The 23,444-nt window shown below is 37.3% G+C and overlaps 2 protein-coding genes across 4 annotated transcripts; both read right to left on the bottom strand.

Annotated features, from left to right (window-relative positions):
* Positions 1-6,989: 6,989 nt before the first annotated feature.
* Positions 6,990-8,439, bottom strand: LOC143856280 (snakin-2-like). 2 transcript variants are annotated; one of them, XM_077366459.1, is made up of 4 exons: positions 8,131-8,439; positions 7,893-7,925; positions 7,423-7,504; positions 6,990-7,319 (listed from the first exon to the last, which is right to left on the bottom strand). In XM_077366459.1, the coding sequence occupies exons 1-4, from the start codon at positions 8,287-8,289 to the stop codon at positions 7,135-7,137; spliced, it is 459 nt and encodes a 152-aa protein (XP_077222574.1). In that variant the 5' UTR covers positions 8,290-8,439; the 3' UTR covers positions 6,990-7,134. The 2 variants fall into 2 exon arrangements, with proteins under 2 accessions (XP_077222574.1, XP_077222575.1); XM_077366460.1 differs by having other exon boundaries at positions 8,031-8,272.
* Positions 8,440-9,733: 1,294 nt separating this feature from the next.
* EMB3108 (DEA(D/H)-box RNA helicase family protein) lies at positions 9,734-21,694 on the bottom strand. 2 transcript variants are annotated; one of them, XM_077366458.1, is made up of 9 exons: positions 21,174-21,694; positions 16,769-17,071; positions 16,309-16,428; positions 15,480-16,009; positions 12,937-13,264; positions 12,166-12,318; positions 11,819-11,870; positions 10,684-10,748; positions 9,734-10,129 (listed from the first exon to the last, which is right to left on the bottom strand). In XM_077366458.1, exons 1-8 carry the CDS (start codon positions 21,540-21,542, stop codon positions 10,696-10,698), a joined length of 1,908 nt encoding a protein of 635 aa, XP_077222573.1. In that variant the 5' UTR covers positions 21,543-21,694; the 3' UTR covers positions 9,734-10,129; positions 10,684-10,695. The 2 variants fall into 2 exon arrangements, with proteins under 2 accessions (XP_077222573.1, XP_077222572.1); XM_077366457.1 differs by having other exon boundaries at positions 10,660-10,748; positions 21,174-21,693.
* Positions 21,695-23,444: the final 1,750 nt, after the last annotated feature.

The raw sequence follows: 23,444 nt of genomic DNA, 5'->3' as shown, positions 1-23,444 counted from the left end.
GAGTTCTTGAAACTCAGAATCCAATTCCTTTTCAGTTTCAGGTTGATTTCTTGAATCATTACTAGATTCTTTAGGAATTTCTTTCTTCATAGGGAAGTGATGTTCAAAGAACTCAACATCCCTAGATTCAATTATAGTGTTATATTCAAGGATATTTTCAACTGATTTCAAAACTAGAAATCTATAGGCTGTACTATTTTGAGCATATCCTATGAATACACAATCACATGTTTTAGGTCCTAGTTTTCTTTTCTTAGGTTCTGGTATTCCAACCTTAGCCAAACAACCCCAAACTCTCAAATGAGATAAACTAGGCATTTTGTTATGCCAGAGATCATATGGTATTTGACCCTTTTTCTTTGGAGGTATCCTGTTATATATATAACAAGCTGAAAGAAGTGCTTCCCCCCACAAGTTCAAGGGTAAACCATAACTTATCAACATAGCATTAAACATATCATTTAATGTTCTATTCATTCGTTCTGCTATACCATTTGATTCAGGTTGGTACGGGGCTGTGGTTTCATGGATAATACCATTATCATCACAGAACTTAGTTATAGAGTATTCTGTACCTCTATCTGTTCTAAGTCTTTTAATTCTTCTATCTAACTGATTTTTCACTTCATTTTTATATTTGATAAAAGCTTGTTCAGCCTCATCTTTAGTTCTAAGAAGATATACTTTAGTGTATCTAGAGTAATCATCTATAAAGGTCACATAGTACCTTTTACCTCCTATAGATTCAAGATTTTTAAAATCAGCTAGATCACTATGAATTAACTCTAATAAGTCAGATTTTCTTTCAACACTAAAGTGAGGTTTCTTTGTGAATTTTGCTTCAACACATATTTCACATTTTTCTTTACTAGGTTCAATTTTTTCATTTATTAAACCTAAATTACAAAGTCTTTTAATGTAAGGTGCACTTCTATGTCCTAATCTACCATGACAAATATCAAAGGACTCAACAATGTAAGCAGAAGAAGATGATACTTTTTCATTCAGGATTTCAAGTACATTAAGAACAAATAAACCATTTGCATTGTAGCTCTTCCCTACAAACACATTATTTTTGCTAATGATTGCCTTGTCTGCTTCAAAAGTGAGCTTTAGTCCATTCTTGTTCAAGAGCGCACCAGACACCAAGTTACGCCGTATATCCGGCACATGCAGCACCTCCTGAAGTGCAAGTACTTTCCCTGAAGTTAACTTCAGCAAGACCTTGCCCTTACCAACGACTTTTGAGGTCTGTGAGTTCCCCATGAAAACTTGATCCCCTTCCTTAACTAAGGTGTAGTTGTAGAAGGAGTTTCGGTTTCCACAAATGTGCTTGGTAGCACCGGTATCCAGAACCCACTCCTTTGGATTTTCCACCAGATTTACCTCAGTCACAACCGCTGCAATCACATCTGCCTCGGTTAAATTAACCTTGGCACTGGACGAACCAGTCTTTCGGTGTCGGCAGTCCTTCTTGTAGTGTCCGGGTTTTCCACATTCAAAACAGACTCCTTTGTTTTTGGGTCCAAATTTCTTGAAGTTCTTTTCCTTCTTCGGTTTCAGATTCTTAGACCCATCATTCTTAGTCTCAACAATGTTTGCCTTAGAGGTATACTCTTTGGCATTTTGTTGCTTATCTTTTAGTCTGTTTTTCTCTTCGATTTTAATCCGAACAACTACTTGGTCTAAGGTCCATTCCTTTGTCTTGTGCTTCATTCCGATTTTAAAATCTTTCCAAGACAAAGGCAGTTTCTCAATAAGAGAACCAGCCACGAATGTGTCAGGTAACTTCATACCTTCCTTAGCCAATTCTCCAATTAGGAACTGATACTCATCTATTTGAGCAGATATAGGTTTCCCATCTTCCATAGCAAAGTCTAAAAAATTCCCTATCACATATTTCCTATTTCCAGCATCCTCTAAATCATATTTAGTTACCAATGCATTCCAAAGATCAGCAGCATGTTCAAATGAATAGTATACGTTATAAAGGTCATTTGACAAACCATTCAAGAGATGGTTCTTGCAAATATAATCAGCATTATTCCAGTTTTCAAAATCAGCAGAATTTTCAGATGGTTTTGATTGTGTAAGAACAAAAGCGGCACCAATTTGTTGTAGAGCAAACAAGATCTGTTGTTTCCATCTTTTATAGTTCAATCCAGTAAGGCGTTCGATCTTGGAAAAATCTGGAATGGTGTTGAGAATTCTGTTCACAACAGAGGTGCGAACACCGTTGGATTGGAATTCTCAACAGAGATGGTATCAACAGAAGTTGGGTTCGGATTATCAGAAGCCATATGATCAGATTTGAAAAATACGATTCTTAAGATTGTTGGACAAATTAGATGTTGTCCAGTAGGGTCTGATATATGGCTTGATTGAATCCAGAAATTAGAAATGTAAATAAATCAGTACTTAGCTTTTGTAGAAAACGTTTCTGTAAAACAGATCGAGAAGAAGAAGGCTGAGTCGTGCCACTGGTCACTCTCCTTAAGAATCGTATCCGCCCCCTACCGGTGCAAATCGGGATCCGCGAACCGATGCTCCAAGATAAAACAGCCAAAGTTGGCTCCAGTCCACGTGCACTCACTGACTGGTCCACCCAGAATCACCGTAGAACTCTGCTCAGATCAGAACGGAGGAAAGGAAGAAGACAAGCAGAAACTTTGATGTTTTTTTTTTCTGTAAAAAACTATATCCTCCAATGGTGCTGTTCTCTTCTTTTTATAGATGAGAATATGACTGTTGGAGGATAATTAATCACCATTAAAAGACCAAAACGTTTCTCTTTTAATCACCATTAAAAGACAAAAAACGTTTCTCTCTTAATCACCATTAAAAGACAAAAAATGTTTCTCTTTTAATCACCATTAAAAGACAAAAAACGTTTCTCTTTTAATCACCATTAAAAGACAAAAACGTTTCTCTCTTAATTACCATTAAAAGACAAAAACGGTTTTGGTTTTGAAAACACACCACAAGCACACTCACCAAGGTCTTGGGTTCAAGTCCCCACATATGCAAAAGTCTTTTGCTTTAAAACAAGAGAGGGAAACATAATTTGAATCTTCCCTCCAAATTTTTTAAACAAAAAGAAAAAGCATCTTTGACTTTTCAAATCTTTTTATTATTTTGTTTAAAAATTCTTGTTTAAATGTCGTATAGTAATCCAACTCACAAAGCTGCTTTTTCCATCCAACGGCTGAGCTATCACGAATCGAAGAAAAAACACGGAAAAATAAACAAGGAAAAAAAAGAAAAGAAAAAAGAAAGTAGATTTTCTAACAGGAAAAAGACAAAAATACCCTCACTTACATGTTTGAGGAAAGCTTATTTATTTGATATATCCACAGTCCACCCCTTTCTCATCTTTTCCATCAATTTTGTTTGTCTTTTTCTTAACATCTCTTTTATCGGGCCACCCCCTCGTGTATTTATGACTACCCTTCTCTCATCTTGGCAGCTAACTACTTACTACTCCAGTGCTGGGTGCCATGGCGTTACGGGTGGTCTTTTTCACGTTGGTTTTAGTGTTTCTCGTGTCTGAGGTAAAAGGCCTCAAGAATAACCAAAATAAAGAAATATATTTTCTTTTTCAGACATGGTTTTTTTTGTTTAATAAATTTCTATATTTTTAATTCTTGTGTTACATCTTCAGGTTCAACCAGAAATGGTGGAGGGAAGTCAGGTACATATTTTAGTAAGCTTTTTTTTTGCGAAATTCAGGTTAAAATTTCGGGAAAATATTATATAATTAAAATTTTCGAGATTTTTGGGTTGAATTTCGTTAAATCTCGGACAAAATAATAAAAAACAAAATTTTGGCCGAAATCTGGTACCATTTCGGGTATTGACATTTTTGGTTTTGCTGACCGAAATCCGAAATATTTCGGTCGAAATTTAAAACCATGGTATTTTCACAAGTAATTGGCCGGGGTTCTATACTCCTTGATATTAAAATATCCACATGTAATGGCCAACCCTAAAATAGGGGCCCCGCATGTCATTGGTAGTTTAGCAATTCTATATTACTGCCCCATCATCTAGATGTTTAATTTTTTTTAATTTGATTTTATATGGTGGTCCGGCCTTGGTGGGCCTCATTGCCTATCTGCATTCTTCTTGATCGGATGATTGTAAGATTTTCACTTATTACAAACCTCAGCCGTGGATCTTCTATATGTACCCTGGATTTCACCTAGATTAAAGTCTTAATAAAATATCACTTTTTTGTTTGTTTGTTTGTCATGTAATAGATTGCAGTGGGCTGTGTAAGGTAAGGTGCGGACTTCTTTCTAGAATCATTTATGCATGTATGTATGTAGCATTTAGTGTGTGGGGTTTATGACTTTAATGTATGCCATGTTTTTCAGATTTCTTTAAATCCTTCAACTGCTCTTTAATGCTGAGTTGTGGTCTTTGAGGCTGAATGATGATGGTCTTATGACTCTTATGTGTTACTTTTGATGTGTAGAAAAGGAGCTTAAATACCATGACATTACAACCTCCAGAGTAGGTATTTTTGGTTGGCAAATTAATATTTGCACACCCTTGTTGGCTTGTTATGTAGTGTTTGGTTGTCAACCTCGTAGAATTGTGGTAGGGGATGCATTACATAGAAATCCAAGCAAAATTCTACCTTTTTGTGGTTTTGGACTTGGATATCATAGGGATGGGATAAGGGTGACACATCAGCAGAGACATCCTTGGGAGTCTCCATAGCTTTTAATGCTATATTAGAAACCAAACAAGGAATTTTGCTGATGTGGCACCCAAATACCAAGCAAAATCCCAAAGCTACCCTGCTTTTGTGCAAACAAATACAAAGAGTGTACTAACGATTTCTATGGGAAGTTGGGTCCTCATTTGTATGAAATGAGGCTTCCAAGCACCCTAAGAAGTGTATAGAGAGGGTTAGAATATTCTTAGAATGATATAGAAAAAGAAGTGTATAGAGAGGGGTCTAGAAAGTTCTCTTGAGGCCTAAAAAGCAAGAGAGCCCCTCATTAGTGAATCACTTCATACGGTTGTAAGCATTATCCAAATAATAGAAGCTCTCTTTCTAAGTTCTCTTTGTTTTCTAAGTCTTAAGTGTTGCACTAGGCCTACGAGACAGTCATGTAGCTCTTACTATGAGAATTGCATGAAGCTTGACTTCAGGGTCCAATCGTGGTGGTGTTAGCATGTGTTGACTATACAATACTTTGTTTGAGTGGTGTCTAATATATATACCTATTTATAATTGACATATGAAAATCAGCCTTTGCAACATTTTAAACCGTTGGATCATAGATATGAAGACACTAATACATTATCCCGAACAAAGAAGGATGGTTATCAGAATTTAGTTTTCACTATAATGTCTCTGTCATTAATTTTAAATTTCTTGCAAGATTAACCAATTATATACGAGAAATTACAGAATAATTTATCAGGGGATTTGCTAGGGACCATGCTAGGGACCATCACAGAAGGCATTTCGCAGACAGTCTGTTGCATGAGAGAGCAGCAACCACAGATTTTGTCTTTATTTATGACGTGGTGGCTGGACTCTCATGCAACAGGCTGTTTGAGAAATGCCTTCTGCGATGGTCCCTAGCAAATCCCATTTATAGATTAGAATTTATTTTGTAAAAAAATCAGGATTTATTTGTAATGCTCACATTTAGGGCTCGTTTGGGTACCCCTTGCATTTGGATTTGGCGGTGAATTTGGATTTTTAAATCCAAATTCGGCTTCATCTGGATTTAGATTTGAGTGAAATCCACAAGATTTACAAATTCGTCATGTTAGTGTAATTTTTTGGATTTATAAATCCTTTCTGCGAGAGGTTATTTATAAATCTAAATCTGACCCGTTAGGGGTTAAAATGACCAAAATGCACCAAAAAGTGTTAAAGGACTTAAGTACCCACATAACATTAAAAACTTATCAAAATACATCGTATTAGGTAAAATGACTAGAAAACCACGAGTTAGGCAAAATGACCGAAATACCCTTATACTAGGTAAAAATGACAAAATACCCCGAGTCGTGCAAAATTACTAAAATACCCTTATGACATAAAAATGATCAACTTATATAGGGTTAAATAACTAGAATACCTCAATATCATGAAAAATTACTAAAATACCCCTAGATCAAGTAAAATGACCCATGGCTCATAAAAAATTGACTAAAATGACTAAAAATATCATCATGAGATAAACATGATAAATATACCCCATATTAGGTAAAATGACTAGAAATACCTCTATACCAGGTAAAAATGTCAAAATACCCCGAGTCGTGCAAAATGACTAAAATACCCTTATGACATAAGATGATCAAAATAACCTCATATAGGGTAAAATGACTAAAATACCCCAAGATCATGAAAAATTATCGAAATACCCCTATATCAAGTAAAAATGACCCATGGCTCATGAAAAATGACTAAAATGACTAAAAATGATAAAAATACGCCATATTAGGTAAAATGACTAGAATACCCCTATACCGGATGAAAATGACCAAATAGCCTGGGTCATGGAAAATGACTAAAACAACCTTATGGCATAAAAAATGATCAAAATACCCTTTATAGGGTAAAATGACTAGAATACCCCTGTATCACGGAAAATGGCTGAAATGCCCCTATATCAAGTATTTTAGGCCTTTTTGGTTTTGTTAGATTTCAAATTCAAATCCAAAGAGCATCCGAACAAAAAAAAAAATTAGATTTGAAATCCAAATCTATACGTGGTCATCCAAATGACATTATTTATAAATTTGTGAATTGTAAAATTCTTGATTTCAAATCCATGGATTTTGGAAATCCAAATTTACCTCCAAAACCAAATCCAAGGGAGACAAACATGTATGTGCTCGTTATGCACCATTTATTATGATTATGTAGTTATTTGGGGAATTTTCTAACTATGCTCCCTCCCTCTCTATCTCTCTAGAAACCCATAAAGGAGAAAGAAAGATAAGAGAGACAAACATGTATGTACTCATTATGCACCATTTATTATGATTATGTAGAATCCATAAGATGATAAAAAACAACACACGTGATCTAACATTCAACTGCTAGAGAAAAAACCAGAAACCCATGTAAAAAGTGAAGAAAAAACATTGAAAGACAGTTCAAGGGCACTTGGTTCTATTGCCATGGGTAGTCATATCAGTGTAGCACTTTCCACACATTTCTCTGTTCCCTGCTGTTCCTGGTGGAACGCATTTGCATCGGAAACAACAAGTCCCGCACACTCTCTTACAATGATTCGGCCTTGAGTGCAGTTTGCACCTTACTCCACACAACCCAGGACACTCTGCATCAGAAAAAAGGGGAAAACATATATTTATACTATAAAACTTTCATCAGTTAGATACTTAGATAGGGCAAAATCTTATTAGGGCTTCGTTGAATGTCACCTTTATAATCCACTGGAGGGAGGAGAGTCACTGGGGCTGGGGCAGGAGCCTTAACAGGAACAGGAACAGCAGCAGAAAAAGCCTACATAAAAAAAATCCCACAACAAATGGCATGTTTCATTAACAAATATTATCAAAGATGTGAACTCTTTAGTTTGGAATTCCATATTGGTGGAATCTGTTGGGACCCACCCTCCCCTGGGGTGTGGTAACCTCGAGAAAATCCCTCAGGGAGGATCTCGGTAACCTCAGTGTACCCCGAGGATGGAGAAACCCTCAGGGAAGATCTCGTAGTTCCCACGTTGCATCCGTATGGAAGGGGAGATTGTTGGGGTTTCCATGCGAAAAGCAAAGATCCCATCTCGGAAAAGTGAATGGATGCGGAGGGGCTTATAAAGGACTTGTGTACCCTCTCCTTAATGGCTAGCTTTTAAGGGTGAGTTATACGCAGGCCCTATGAGAACCTCTACCTCTAAGTAGTGTTCTTCAGCATTGGATGAAACCTGAAAGAAGGGAAAATGGTTAGTAAAAACATTGGATGAAAACTTGAAAGAAGGGAGAATGGTTAGTCATTTGAGAGAGAGAGAGAGAGAGAGAGAGAGAGAGACCCTTGAAGTAACTAGAAGGAAGCAGGCAAAGAGAAATATAACTGTTTGCATAGCCATTGATAATATTAAAGCAAGAGATGGAGAAGGATGAAAGAACTACTTGAGAGTAGTGTCTTCTGTTGGGATCATGGTGTTTATATAGGAGTAATGGTGAGAAAGAGGGATGCTCTTGCTGTGTTATGGCATTCAATGACAGTTTGACAGTGTGGGTAGCTGTTCCCAGATGAGTTTTGAGCTCTTCTCCATAATTATGTCCCATACAAAATTATTTCTCTATTCTCCATAATTATGTGTCCCGTACAAAATTATTTTTATACTCTAGGAGATGGTGTTCTGCATTTTTGTTCTGTATTTTTCCTAGTTTATTGACTAACAGATGAGACTGGTCGTTGAAAATTTGGAACCATGAAAAATCTCTTTCCATAGCTTAGTTTTTCATCTTTTGAACAGCTTGGTAGATCTAGATGAGAGACATTGTTTATGGGTTTTTGTCAATCTTTCAATAGATATGCACCCTTCATGGGTAGGTGAACTTGTGTTTTTATCCAATCTAGGGCAAAACCAAGTTTAACTCACCAAATTCAACTCACCATTATTCAAAGAAAAAAAAACCCAAGATCATATCAAGCTGTAAACAACATTTTAAAAAGACATTTTGCAAGCATCAATGCAAGAAAGACAGTAGTGCATGTGAGATTTTGGGGTTTTGTTGCATTATGATGACATAGCACGTGGTCTGAGAGGCCTGACATGCAGTCAAAGAAACATTTCACTTGGACTTCTGTTCAAGTTCTAGAGAGCTCTCTCAATTAATTAGGACATTTATTTACCATAACCTAGTGTCTTAACCCTGTAAGAGTACTATTTACTATAACCAAGAGAGAGAGAGAGAGAGAGAGAGAGAGAGTCTTAATTCGAAAAAGTCACAAATCACCTATATCTCAAGAAATATAAATGATGTTTTGTTTACATTTCTGTCATGATATATTCACACTTTCAAGTAAGATTAAGCTTTAGTAACTTTTTTTCACAGAGGCTTAAATTCACCTAGTAGAGAAAGAGCTAGTCCATGCCTCGTCTCGCCACATTTTGAGGTTTAATTCAATTCATCAATTACTTTTTATTTGCATAAATTCAGGCACGCCATAATCTTACATTTATAGAGGAATTTCACCAACAAGAGAAGCAATAATAATTATAATAAATATGATAGGTTTGCATCTATTTCCTTGAAACAACCACCAGCAAAAACTCAGGTGGGACCCACCCGCTCGATGACCCAAGCCACTCATTTGCTAGACTTCTCTAAGGGTGAAGCTAAACTATCACTTAACAGGACTTGGTGGGACCCTAACCTAAAACTCATGTGGGTCCCACCCTTGATTGATCTGAACCATCTGCTTTCAACTATTCATTTGTATAAATTTCCCTTCATTCAATCTCACATGCAATGACGAAACACACACACACACACACACACACTAGGTGTTATAATTGCATTGTTGGCGCCGGCCCATAGAAGATCCAAATGCAGGCCCATCAAATAGATGGTTTGGATTAACAAAGGCAGGACCAACTAAGCTGTTGTGGGCTCAAGAGATTGGACCCTAGTGAAGCATTCCTCATCACTCCTATTCTCCAAACTTGCTCTTAAATAATACATGAAAACGACCCCCAAAAGGATCTCAGCTTTAGACAGAAAGTTGAGAAATTTCCTTCTCCCCTCATAAACCATACCCATCATCAGTATGCAGAAAAAGAACAAATGTAGAAAATAAATAGCATTATTAAAGCTGATTTTGGAGAAATTTGGGTTGAATCAGATTCTATGCTCACACCATCAAAACAAAATCTCATGTCCTTGAGCGTAATGGGCGCATTTATCACATTCGCTGGCAATTCCGTCAGTTGCAAGAGTGGCAAGGAAAACCTTTTCTAGCAAGGAAGATGGTTTTAAATTTTCCATCGAAACTGATACAAAATGACCGAAATATTTCGGTTTCTGTTTCCCTTGTGAGCATATAGATCTGATTCTCGTTGGGCATCTATGTGGTTGAGCATCTATGATAACAGATTTATGTCTGCCTCAGCTGGCTTACCTAGCAAAAGGAACAAAAAAGAAGTAATGGGTCAGCTTCAGAAGAGAGCTCAGAGCACTTGCAGCCTTCATTTATCTCAGCTCATAATCTATAATCCAAAACAGATTCGACCTTGCAGCTTTCATTTATCTCTGATGTAACAAAGTAATTTCAGGCACAACTCCAAATCATCGAAGGGAATATAAGCAGTAAAGTTGAAGAAAAAAATGCATTGTCAATTCGAAATTAATGAACTGGTAGGGGCAAAAGAAATAATTATTTAGAACAATGGTTGATTATGCTCAAGAGAACCAAGAAAATGGCAAAAGTACACTGAATGCCTCCTATTGGTTAGGACACAGTCACAATTTGTAACAGGTTCTGTGCAAGTTTATACAATAAAAGAAAAAGAGAGACCATTTGTCAAGTGATGAAAAATCTGACTGAGAATCTGAAATAGAAAATGTTGACATTGTCACTCAAGATGTTATAGATTAAAAGGAAGTTCACCGACTAAATAACTGTCTCAAATATTTACAGTGCAAGCTTACATGCCAAGTTCCAGGTTGCCTGACCTCTGAATCATATTATGTTAGAACTTTGTCTGCAATGCTGGTTTCATCTTTAACATCATTGAAAGCTGTGAAGACATGAAATATAAACATGTAAAATTTGGTACAGAATACATGTGCACTTCCAACCATTTAAAATAATAATAATAAATAAATAAATACATGTGCACTTCCAAATCCTATGCAATTAAACAGTATTGGTCTCTCTCTCTCTCTCTCTCTCTCTCTCTCTCTCTCTCTCTCTCTCTCTGTGTGTGTGTGTGTGTGTGTGTACACATGCACACACATATTGACAAGGTTGGGACAGATGCAAAAGCTACAGCAAAGAATGCACTAAATCAAAACTCTAGTTTAGGGATATCTAATTCCATTTTCCTTCCAAGAGATCAACATTCTTCTATTACTTGTTCTAAAATAGTTGATGTCGAATCTTTTCTTTCTATATTCTACACCCTGTCAACCACTCATAGTTCTATCATAGAATGAGTTTTGCAAGCACAAGATAAGACACTGGCCCAAGAAACTTGATCCCAATTAAGTCCAATTTTCCAAAAATGAATGCTCTCACCGTATGTTAGTCAGCTTATACGGTTTTAATACTCTAAACACAACAATGAATCAACACAACGACAATTTTGTTTCTAAAATAAACTTTAATGATATACATATGACGGTATACATGCAAGTTTGCTCCGAATGCCATTAGTTGCATACCCACTCAAGATATGAGTTATACAACTATGAGTGTACATATGGTTTTTATGTACACACCAGGTCCCATAAGTAGGTGAATGCCCCACTCAAGATGTTTGGTGATGGAAAGTATCGAAAGTACAATCTGATTATCCGTTCAACAGAGCTATTGTTCTACATAAGCTCTCATTTTGTTGCACATTTTCTATTTTCAAATCACTGAATAAAAGGCAAAAATTAAAGCAGAACCCGCAACTTCTATAAGGGGGTTAGAGCTAATTGTGATGAGACATTCCTAGGAGCCCATCATTTACAGAAGCTACACCATAGGCTTTACCACTCTACAGTAAGTCTTGGGGGCTGAAACAGCTCTTCATAATGCATGCTATTGGTGATGCCGAAAGATCTAAAAGACAGAAAAACACACTTCAAAAATATAAAGTACCTTTCCTTTTAAGCTTATTCCGAAAGCCCCTTTTCCGGCTAAATGCTTTTTCCTGCAGTCATAAAATAACATGCTAGTGACAGACTCAAGAAGATGCACAAACACAGATTGAGATAACCCCTTTTTTTAAATAATCTAAGGCAGAAAAGGAGGAAATTTATATCATGGATTCACTAGAATAACTTCTGAATTAAAATATCAAACATTTTGAAGTGAGCACAACTCTTTTTCAGGATGAAATTGCAAGTTATCTTTCCAGGGAGTACTCAATAACTTCGGAGCTCAAATATTACTAATTACTCGCAATGAACATCTGTATTTGATAGTGGATTAAGTCGAAGAAATACCACAGGCTGGCCCAGCTTCCCCGCTTGACGCACAGCAGCAACAAGATCTCGGCTGGATCCTGTGTACAGGCTTGTAACCAGTCCAGACTGACCTGCCCTTGCTGTACGGCCGATCCTATGCAAAAAATCTATGGCAGAAGTTGCAAACTCCGCCTTGAATAGAACAAAAGAGCAAATACATTAGTTCTTACAACAATACATAATAAGGAACGATGCAATCCAACATGTTAGATATCGAGTAAAAAACTGCAATGTGGGAAACACGGCCAAAAATTTCTTTAAATTCTAAATAAAAAATAGCGGCCATAAAAAAGAAGGTAAAAGCAATGCAACAACATTAACAGTTTGAATCACAGAAGGCAGTGCTTCATTTTGTTTCTGTAATCCATGGTTTTAAATTTCGGCTGAAATAAGAAATTTCGGGTTTACCAAATTTCAGCCGGAAATTTCAGTCTAAATTTCGCGAAATTGATTTTTTTGTTAAAAAATATAGTATTATTCCGAAATCTCAGTAATTTCGGCCAAAATTTCAATAATTTCAGCCGAAATTATGGATATAATAAAATAATACTTTTTTTTTTCTATTACTGGATTTCGGCCAAAATTTCAGTTTTGGCCAAGGCCAAAATTTAAAACCATGATGTAATCTTAGTTTTTTAAGGTGAGAAATTTATACACGGCAAACTATATGAACCCAATCTAACGGTGGGCCATCAGGCATCAATGACGATATTTGGAAGAAAGCATAACTGATTCACCAAAAGTACATACCTGAACAACATGTGACACATTTGGGACGTCAAGACCACGTGCAGCGGCATCAGTGCACACAAGTACACCGCCACTTTCTTTGAAATCATTCAAATTCTTAGTGCGATCCTCCAAAGAGTTGTCACTATGGTAAGAAATGCAATCAATACCTACTCTCAGCAATATTTCAACCACTGATTGAACAGCATCAACAGTATTTGCAAACACCATGGTCCGACTAACACCATCATCAGAATCGAACACTTCAGACTTAACACCTTGTTTCACAGCATTGATGAGAGCATCGACCTGTGTATCAGTTGTAACTTCTATCCACCTCTGTTCCAGCCTGGAGAAAATATAAGATACTATATTACCATGAAAGTAAACAGCAACTTGAAACATAAAAAAGAATTCAAAGGAATGAGATAAAACTTTAGTTGAAATGATTATAGGCACTAGACATGTTTCCAAGTGATTTAACTTTTAAACATATAGGAAAATATCACATACGAGACAATATAGAAGCTGTTTCTTTTGTCAAGAATATGATCATAATGCAATGGGACCATCGTACCGATAAATTTTAGTCTCCACAAGCCCTAAAATACACATCCAACAAGTGAAAGGTGTTTGGTAATTTTGCAGAGGAAAAGAGGAAAAAAAGAAAGAACAGTTGTGATCCAAGCTCGCGTGAATTAAGAGTTCAGTCTGAACAAAATGGCTATTTTTGGACAAAAAAACAGACTATCAATGTACAATTGTGGTCATAAATTCCATGGTGTGATTGGAGAACAGGCAAAGACGAATCCCAACAGTTCTAAAAAAAATTCCTTTTGCCTTAATGTATAGAAATTAGCATTGAAGAAAACGGTGACTTAACATAAATGAGGATCAACTAAGACCAATAAAGTGTTATGTTGTGACTTGTTTCCCAAAGCAGACGGGACACGGGTTTTAAACCGTATTGCATGTGCAATGTGCGTTAAGGTGGGAGAAAATGGAACGGTTAACAAGAAAACTGTTTTCTCTCTGGTTTTGAAAAAGAAGGGTAAGAACACTTAAGAACGGTAAGATCACTTTCTTGCTGGGGTTTTCATTTCTTGTGAGAAGGGCGGAGAAGAAGAACACTTTCTCTTGTGTGGAGAAAAGGATAGAAAGGTGAGTTGGCTCTTGGTTTTCTCTCATGTTGTTTCCTTTGTAGAAAAAAGGGGTTTTCTTTCTTGTTTAGAGAAAAGGGGTTTGAAAGAGAAGTGTGTCCATGAAAGTGCAAAGGAATAGGGTTATGGTTGATGGGATTTTGTTAATCCCTTTTGTAATCATGATTTCTTTTCTCTAATAGTGGAAAATTTGATCAAGCCAGTGGATATAGGCCACTATGCCGAACCACGTAAATTCGTGTGTTCCTTGTGTATTGTTGATTTCTTGTGATTCTCATGGTTGCTTTCCATTTTGCCTTTGATTGTGTTCTTTTATTGGATTCTTTAGGTTTTTCTGCACATAAAACAATTACTAAAATGTGCGTGGAATATCCTGAAACCAAATCTGGATCTGTCACAATTCGAAGATAGACAAAAATATATTATCAAGTCGACACATGGCCAATCTAGTACTGCTTATCCAACTCCCTTGTGTATATGATCCATTAAATGTTAGTGATTATTCTAGAGGTTAAACTTCCAGCATGTATTGATTTGTTTTTTTGTCCCCGAGAGAAGTGAGGAATGATAAACTGAAGGGCACCCATGCAAAAGTCCAGCCGAAGAGGCGCCCCATTCGATCCATGTCATTCATGACAACCGGAGCAACCTCTTTTTCCAGTTTTCATTTTTACTTTTTTATGTTTAATAAAATACCAAAAATCAGAAAATGGTTGTCTTTGCTTCTCATTTCTCTGTTGATGGCTACCATCGAGCCTCTCCGTGACGAATTTGTATCTCATATGGAATTGTCAAGTAGTTTCCACAAATGTTGTCTTATTTGTAATATTAGAAGGAAAATAGAAAAAGAGGTTCTCATCCAATAAGAAGAAAAAGAGTCTATAACCACAACTCCCATGAAAATACAAGGCAAGGCATTTGACTAAGGAGTTCATAAATACAACTCCCATGAAAAGTGTCTTATCTTGTCTCTTTTTTATTCCCATTTTCTCATTTTTCATCTTCTCTTATGAGATCTCCTGAGTATAGCCAGCATACCCCAGAAAGGTGGTATACATGCTCAGGTCATCCACTTGTAGCTAGACTAAACATTGGCATAGTGTGTGAGCAAAGCCTTCTTATACAACTAGGAGTTAGCAACGATAATGCTTTAAGAGAAAGGGGAAAATATCATTAGAACAGTGTAAAGTCAGTGACTATTCCAAATTTTTTTTTAAAAAAAACAAGTGACTATTCATACAGCCATGCAAAATGACTATAGAAAGATGCAAAGTACATCACACCAAAATAGAAAGACTTTCCCCATGTTCAAAATGACACGAAATAGAATGGACTAAGAGCAAATGGGAACAAAAAAAAGCCACTGAAACAAATACCCAGAAACAAGAGAAAATGGTTTGGAACCTGGGACTATGACGATGGAGGAACTTTCCACTAACCCAACTGGCATCCGGAAACATGCGCTTCAGCACTCCTCCAGCAGTTTTCTTGCCATTCTCAGGAAGGGTGGCAGCAACAAAAATGTACTGCTTGCTTCGCAAATAGACTTTTCTAACCCTCCTCCAGTCTGTCCCTTTGCTGGGCCCAACATTAATCTGCTCCGTCCGAAGATCGTCAAGGCCGGGCCCAACATTAATCTCCTCCGTCCTAAGATCATTAAGGCCGGGCCCAACATTAATCTCCTCCATCCTAAGCTCATCAGGGCCAACACCACCCTCAGCACCCTCCTCTTCAGAGACGCAGCCAATCTCCGTCTCCTCCTCATCTTCTGGTTCAAAATCCACCACAGAATCCACATCAAATTTCATTGAGTTCTCAGGTACAGAGCCTTCCATCTTAGACCGTCGCTTTTCTTCAAAGCGTAACATGTTTATGAGACGAATAACTTGATTCTGAAAACTTCCGCAGAGGAGCATATCTGCTTCGTCAAACACCTGCCATTATATAAATAACAATAGAATGAAAAAAGAACACAGATAAATAGCCAATCATGGTTATCTGGAGTAACAAATTAATTCTTAAAAATAAAGAACAATAATTATCAACAATTGTAGGTGGAAGACTACAATTGCAAATTTTGCCGTAGTCAAAGATGGTTTCCTCGGACATCATCAATAACTGTATTTTTATTCTTTATAAACATTGATTAGATCGTTTGTTTACATAGAAAAAGATATCCACATTCAAAATCTATAACCACGGTCCAAACCCAATAGACGATAGAAGGAATTACCACATATTTTACACCGCCTACAAAGTCCGCACGCCGTTTTTCCGAGTCAAATGCAAAAATAGAATTCAAAAGAGCACCTGGTGTTGAGACAATAACATCAGGCTGAACAACTGGCCATCCCTGCAGCGATAGTTTTGTTTGTGAGTAGGGCAATTTGAAACAGAGGGCTCAGTTGGATGTACATCCAACTTGCAATGTGGATTCAAATCTAGTCTTTTAGATTGCATCAACGAAAAATTTAAAGGCCCAACCCGCAACCTGCAATCTTCGATGTACATCCAAACGAAGCTAAAAATGACATAAATTGATCCTAAAGTCCACAAAATCCATTACCTGACTAAACTCCACATAGATTAATGGTTGCAAGAAACGGAATATGGGTTCCGTCAATAACATTCAGTAGTTAATAAACTACTGGAACAGATGAAAAACAAAATCAACAAAGGAAAAATATATAAACCTGTCGACCACAGACAGCATGAGTTCTCAGAAGGGGTTCGCCAGAAGAAACGTCGCGTAGACAATTCGCCATGCGAACGACTTGCTCGCATAGCATCACATTTGGACAAAGAACAAGGGAAATAAATCTGTTGGGTTGAGGAGATGCTTGATTATCATCATTGGTATCATCAGTACAAGGATGAGAAGACACAGTGCGTAATTTGTGAACAATTGGAACAAGATAACCGTGCGTTTTACCACTACCAGTCTCTGCTGCTATCACCACATCGACTCCTGAAAGTATGGATGGTATACATGCAGCCTGTAAAACAAACACACATGGGTCATTATAATAATCTCACTGGAAAAGTATGAAACAACCAATTACTCCAAAAGCTTAAGCTGTTAGAGTTGGTGTTATTTAATCATTTATACTTCAGCACTCCCCCTCACGTGTGGCCTCTCTTTTTTGGGTTGGCCCTTACATGTGGATTTTTAATATCAAGGAGTTGGAGTTTTGAACCCATGAAATGTCATAAGGCATAGCTTTGACACCATGTGAAACAACCACTTACTCCAAAATCTTAAGCTGTTAGAATTGCTTTTATTTAATCATTTATATTTCAACACTCCCCCTCATGTGTGTTGGCCCATAGTGAGGCAATAGCTATGATACCATGTTTAACAACAAATTACTCCATGTTGTACAATTGATGATAAGAATCCTACGATTCTTAAGATTGTTGTATTAATTACAGATCAAAGAGGGACTGGTCTATGGCTTAGTCGAACCCAAAAATAAGAAAATTGAACTCAACTTGGTTACTTGGACCCAAAACTGGTTACTCAAACCCAAGTTGGTTACTCGGCCCCAAATTGGTGCAACTCAGACTAGGGGTGTTCATTATTCGGTTATAAATAACCGAACCGAATTGGTTTGGCCGGTTTGGTTTTTTTCCTTTTCGGCTTGGTTTCGGAATTTGTTTTTTTGGAAATTCGGTTATTCGGGTTCGGTTATCTCCAAAAAAAATCGGTTAACCGAGTAATAGAAATTATGGATAAAACCATTATTTTTTCAAAAAAAAAGTGCTATATGGGCACTCCGTAGGATGATCAAAACCGTCCATTGATTGATCACAACTTAATTAGGTTGTGCTCAAAAAATCATTTCGATAGGATGATCCTAGCCCTCCGATCCAAACCGAATTATGTTTTTTTTCCTCTTTTTCTCCCACTATTCGGTTATAACCGAATAACCGAATTTTTAATTGGTTCCGTTTTTGGAAATTTTGGTTCTTGATAACCGAAATTATTTCGGTAATTCGGTTATCAAATTTCGGTCTATTCGGTTCGGTTATAACCGAACGAACACCCCTAACTCGGACCCAAAATTTGTGCACTGTTAGAAATTCCAGAATTGAAATGAAATTTGAAAAAACATATTGCACTCCTCGTTTTGACGAAAACCCTTTCTAAAAATCAGATTGTTGATGATGGAGGAAGAAAGGTTGAGTCGTGCCACATGGTCACTCTCCTTAAGAATCGTATCCACCTCCTAGGGTGCAATCGGGATCTGCGAATCGACGCTCCAAGATAAAATAGCCCAAACAAGCTCCAATCCACGTGCACTAGCTGACTGGTCCACTTAGAACCACCTTGAAACTGTGATCAACACGGAACGGAACGGAGGAAGGAGAGAAATCTGATATTTCTATGTGTAAAATCGTATCTTTCTGTAGCAACATAGTATGTGAAAATCTGTACCAAACACTGCTGCCATCTCCCTTTTTTGTATAGAGAAATATGACTGCTGAGGAGAAATAAACTCCCATTAAGAGACTAGAACATTTCTCTCCCAACAGTCACAAAAGTGACTGTTGGAGATACGAAATTGTTTACATTTAATGGGTGTCATTACCAAAAAACGTTTGGAGAAATAAATCTGTTTAAAAATTAATTAGAAAAACCAAAATGTTTTTGGCACCAAAATGCTATTTTTAATTTACCCAAACCCACACCCAGACCAGGAGGGGCCACAGCCCTGCCCGGCTTGAACCGGCGCGCGCGTGTTTATATGAACTCCCGGGTCACCCAACAAATTCCAAAATTCCAATGCCCCCTGAAATGCTCAAGCCTTTCCTCCCACTCCTCTTATAAGGAGGTGAAACTCTTTTAAAAGTTCCAATGTGGGATTAAAGTTTTTGCATTTGAGTTGAGAACCCTCTCCACACACCCTTAGGTCTTGGGTTCAAGTCACACTATTATACAAAAGACGAGATTTTTGAAAATAAGAGGGATGCTTTAATTTTGAATTTTCCCTCCAAATTTTAAAGTGCAAAAGTAGCTTTTGACTTTAAATTTCTAACACCCCAATAGTATAAGCTGTTAGAGTTGGTGCTATTTAATCATTTATGCATCAACACTCCGCCTCACATGTGACCCCTCTTTTTGAGTTGGCCGTATACGTGGATTTTTAATACGAATGAGTTGTAGGGTTTTGAACCCAGGACCAGCCATGAGGCAATAGCTCTGATAACATGTGAAATAACCAATTACTCCAAAAGGCTTAAGCTGTTAGAGTTACTGTTATTTAATCATTTATACTTCAACAAAAGAACATTGATCTTGTTTGTTTTGGATTTTAAGAATCAATTGTGAGTCTAAAACTGATTATTGGACTCAAAATTAACATTGATTGCAGACATAAAATAGTTGAATAAACTCAAAGACAGTGTTTCCAAAATAATCTGTTGAGAAAGATTTTTAGGCCTTGTTCGTTTAAAATTGTGCCAATCGATTGTGAGTGCTATAGACTCAAATTTAAACTTGATTTTGAGTCCAATAATCAGTTTGGCACTTGCAATCGGTTGTCAACGAACAGCATTTGTAAGTTTGTTTTGGATTTGTAATTCTGTTCCAGTACATAAGATCAATTACCAGTTTTGGACTGATGATTTGTTCTCAAAATTCCAAAAAAAAAAAAGGCTTAAAAATCCAGGTTTTAGAAATCTCTCCCTATCCTGAGATTTCTAAAACCTGGAAACATAGGATGATCTACTACTCTCTTGCTGACTGAAAGAAGGGCGAGAAATCATAAAACGGCGGCTTTGTTTCTTTCCACATAAAATGGCCGCAAAATGATTTTACACCCATTTTTTCACTTAAAATAGGTGTACAATTCGTTTTACTCCTAATGTCCATTTTAGGTAGAAAAAGAGCCTTAAAAATCTAGAATGGGGGCAGCCAAAAAATTTTGGGGGTGAATATATCAGCCCCTTGTGAAAGATTCCGACATGCCACGAACAATGAGGCCCCTAAAAACCACAATCCACCTATAGTTGACCCATAAGATCAACGAAAATGTAATCCAACACTCCCCCTCACGTGCGGCCCTCTTTAATATCAAGGAGTTGTTGGAGTTTTGAACCCAGGACATGTCATAAGGCATAGCTCAGATACCATGTGAAACAACCAATTACTCCAAAAACTTAAGCTGTTAGCATTGGTGTTACTTAATCATTTGTACTTCAACGAAAAGCACATTGATCTTTTGTTTTGGATTTTGAGAACCGATTGTGAATCCAAAAATGATTTTTGGACTCAAAATTAAACTTAATTGCAGACATAAAACCGTTGCAATAAACTTAAAAAACAGTGTTCCCAAAATAATCGATTGAGACAGATTTTTTACCGTTAAAAAAAGAAGTCCGGAAATTAATACTTTGATTACCGATTGCCAAGGGTTTAACCATTGGGCTTACAATCTCCCTCTTTTTTATGATGACAGCACACAAGGTGATTTTCCATTTAGCTCCTTCTAAATATATGATAATTCCTTTTTAAAACATAATTTGATTTAAAACCAACCATCCAATCTACACATAAAACAACTTATGTTTGGAATCATAAAATCATCAGTACAACTGTTAAAGTATAAAAGCTAAATAAAGCCTTTCTCCAACAGCTTAAGCTATTGGAGAAGTTGGTAAGACAACATGGTATCAGAGCCAAAGGTCTCGAGTTCAAACCTCCCGGATAGCGAAAATCCACATGCAATGGTCAGCCCAAAGCTTTGGGACCACATGTGCCACGTGTTTGCGAGGTGGGCCACACGTGCGGGGGAGTGTTAAAGTATAAAAGATAAATAACGCCTTTCTCCAACAGCTTAAGCTATTGGAGAAGTTGGTAAGTTAACAACAACTAAATTACATAAGAAATCAACTTGTGTTTGGAATCATCAAAACAAGACTAGAAGATTGCCAAGGGTTGAACCCACGATTACTGCATTTGTTTGTTTTGGATTTGTAAGTTTGTTCCAGTACTTAAGTCCAATAATCAGTTTTGGACCCACAATTGGTTTTCAAAATCCCAATAATAAAAGGCCTAAAAATCCAAGCCTATATAATTATAGAGAGAGGGGGGACCTGAACGAGAGAGGGTTTCTCGAGACCGGCCTTAGAAAGAGAGAGGGAGAGCTGATGTGAGAGACCCAGAGAAACCCATGAGACAGATTCTTCAGCAAAGAAGGTATCTTTTCCCTTTGCCTTTTCTTCATCCTCTTCTAAAGAAGACCCAACAGTGGTTCCAAATGCTCTTGTGTTTATGCGAAATCTCAATGATTTTGGATAGAATAGGAGGTTTTGCCCAAGAGAATGAGAAGAGAACAATGATGCTGATGAATGAAAAGGTTTGAAGGGGGAGATAAATCGAGAGAAGGATGAAGATAAAGATTGGGAAGAAACAAAGGAGAGCCTGGAATAAAGGAGCATCGAGGTGGGACGATGCAACAACATATCGTGACCTTGGAGCAAAACCTCTGAAACTAAAAATGAAGTGAATTATGGGGGTTTAAGGGTGAGTACTCAGGTTTGGTGGATAGCGGAGATCACCTCAAACTTTGGGTCACCCTAATTTGGTAGGGTGCAACTTGGGTCGGGTTGGGTCTGACCCTACGAGGTTCAACTCGACCTGACCCGAACAACCCTTTTTTCCAACCCGACCCCCCTTTTCCAACCTGATCCGACCCCAGTTTTTAAGCTTGCAAGAAAAAAAAATCATAAAAAATGCCAGGTTTCACTCGGGTCAGGTTGTCCAAACCCTCAATCCGAGCCCGACCCAAACTTAACCCAAGTTGGAAAAACTCAACCCGAATAGAATTTTCGGTTTCGGTATGCGTTTCGGCCCTCACCGAAATCGGGTATACTATTAAAAAACAATATTTTATTCAATAACGAATCTCAGCCTAAACGAATTTCGGTTGGAATTTAGGGAAAAATGCTATATCAATAAAAATTTTGATCAATTTCTTAAAATTTTGGCCAACGAGGATGAGTACTCATGTTTGGTAGATCACGAGATCACCTCAAACTTTGGGTCACCCTAATTTGTACGGTTCAAGATTTGAGTGGGTTCAGTGAAGAATTGGAAAGATGGGATGATCTTGGCCATGGTTTTAAATTTCGGTTTCGGTAGGTTTTAAATTTCGGTTTCGGTATGTGTTTCGACCCTCACCGAAACTGAATTTCGGCCGAAATCGGGTACACCTGTAAAACCAATATTTTATTTAATACCGAATCTCGGCCGAAATGAATTTCAGCAAAAATGCTGTATAAATAAAAAAAATGAGATTTTTTTGGTTAAATTTCTTGAAATTTCGGACGAAATTATAAAAAATGAAATTTCAAAATTTAAAACCATGATCCTGGCTTGCAGCCCAAGGAGGGTTAAACAGAGACGACCAAGTTTGTGATTTGCAAGCGAAGGCCATTCATCCGACGGTTAGGATAATTTGATCGTTGTGATCTTGTCACCCATGGGCAAATTAAGGTGACCCCTCTACATGAAAGGTTCTAACATCAGTGGAGATTTTGACAGAACCACAACTGATGTTGCATAGTGGTCCCACATTGATTGATCTGAGCCGTTCACTTGATAATTTTTACTTTAGATATCCGATTACCGAAAAATCGAGTCAATCGTCATAATGTGGGAAATTAGGCCATAGGAGATTGAAAGGAAGGCCTCTCAGATGAATGGTCGGGATCAACCAAAGGTGGGACCCACTATGTCATAGCGGGTATGCCACATTACAATGCAATTTATGGTTGAGTATTGTTGTTATTTTTTAAAAAAAATTGGGGGGTGCTCTTATCGTATAATTTTTTTATGTGTAGCTGGACACATTGCCCAGCTCATTGATGCCGTGCATCCGAGCCGTTCAAATGCCGGATGATCAAGATCGAACGTTGGATCAATCAAATTTTGAAGATCGAACGCCAAGAGCATAAAATCCATGATTGAACAAATTCGGACCCTTGGATCACCTTCAGATGATACGGATCGACAATCAAGTTTGAAATTATGCTAGATCGTGTTTTCCAAAGGCCGATCACTCATGCATATAATGATCCACTTATTTGGACATGATAATGCAGTGATAGAGAATTCTAATGAGGAGATGAGGTCTAATAATATCCATATGCATTTGGTACTAATTCTCCATTACTGTAATCTGGGATTGAAAATTTTAATTGAGAGGTACCAGGGTTTGGCCGGGTCCCTTACCGGCTTATCAGACAAATAGAAAGATGCTCTACATTCATGAGTACAAGACACCATCGATATGCGGATTTTAGAATCTTGGATTTCCTCAAAATCCTGTATGGGAGAAGAGTTCGTCTGTTTCACTTCTCTTT

The sequence above is a fragment of the Tasmannia lanceolata genome, unplaced genomic scaffold (assembly GCF_043159265.1).
Source record: "Tasmannia lanceolata isolate RefF3 unplaced genomic scaffold, GAP_Taslan_0.1 ptg000023l, whole genome shotgun sequence".
In the NCBI taxonomy this organism is placed as follows: domain Eukaryota; kingdom Viridiplantae; phylum Streptophyta; class Magnoliopsida; order Canellales; family Winteraceae; genus Tasmannia; species Tasmannia lanceolata.
This window is presented reverse-complemented; position numbering and strand designations above follow the sequence as displayed.

Coding starts and splice junctions, on each gene's coding strand:
- LOC143856280 (XM_077366459.1), bottom strand. CDS start 8,289: ATGGGACATAATTATGGAGAAGAGCTCAAAACTCATCTGGGAACAGCT. Junction 7,926..8,130: donor ACAGAAGACACTACTCTCAA/GTAGTTCTTTCA, acceptor CCCTTCTTTCAG/GTTTCATCCAATGCTGAAGA. Junction 7,320..7,422: donor CCCTCCAGTGGATTATAAAG/GTGACATTCAAC, acceptor TTTCTGATGCAG/AGTGTCCTGGGTTGTGTGGA.
- EMB3108 (XM_077366458.1), bottom strand. CDS start 21,542: ATGTTGTTGCATCGTCCCACCTCGATGCTCCTTTATTCCAGGCTCTCC. Junction 16,429..16,768: donor ATGCTGTCTGTGGTCGACAG/GTTTATATATTT, acceptor CTATCGCTGCAG/GGATGGCCAGTTGTTCAGCC. Junction 10,749..11,818: donor GAATAAGCTTAAAAGGAAAG/GTACTTTATATT, acceptor ATGTCTTCACAG/CTTTCAATGATGTTAAAGAT.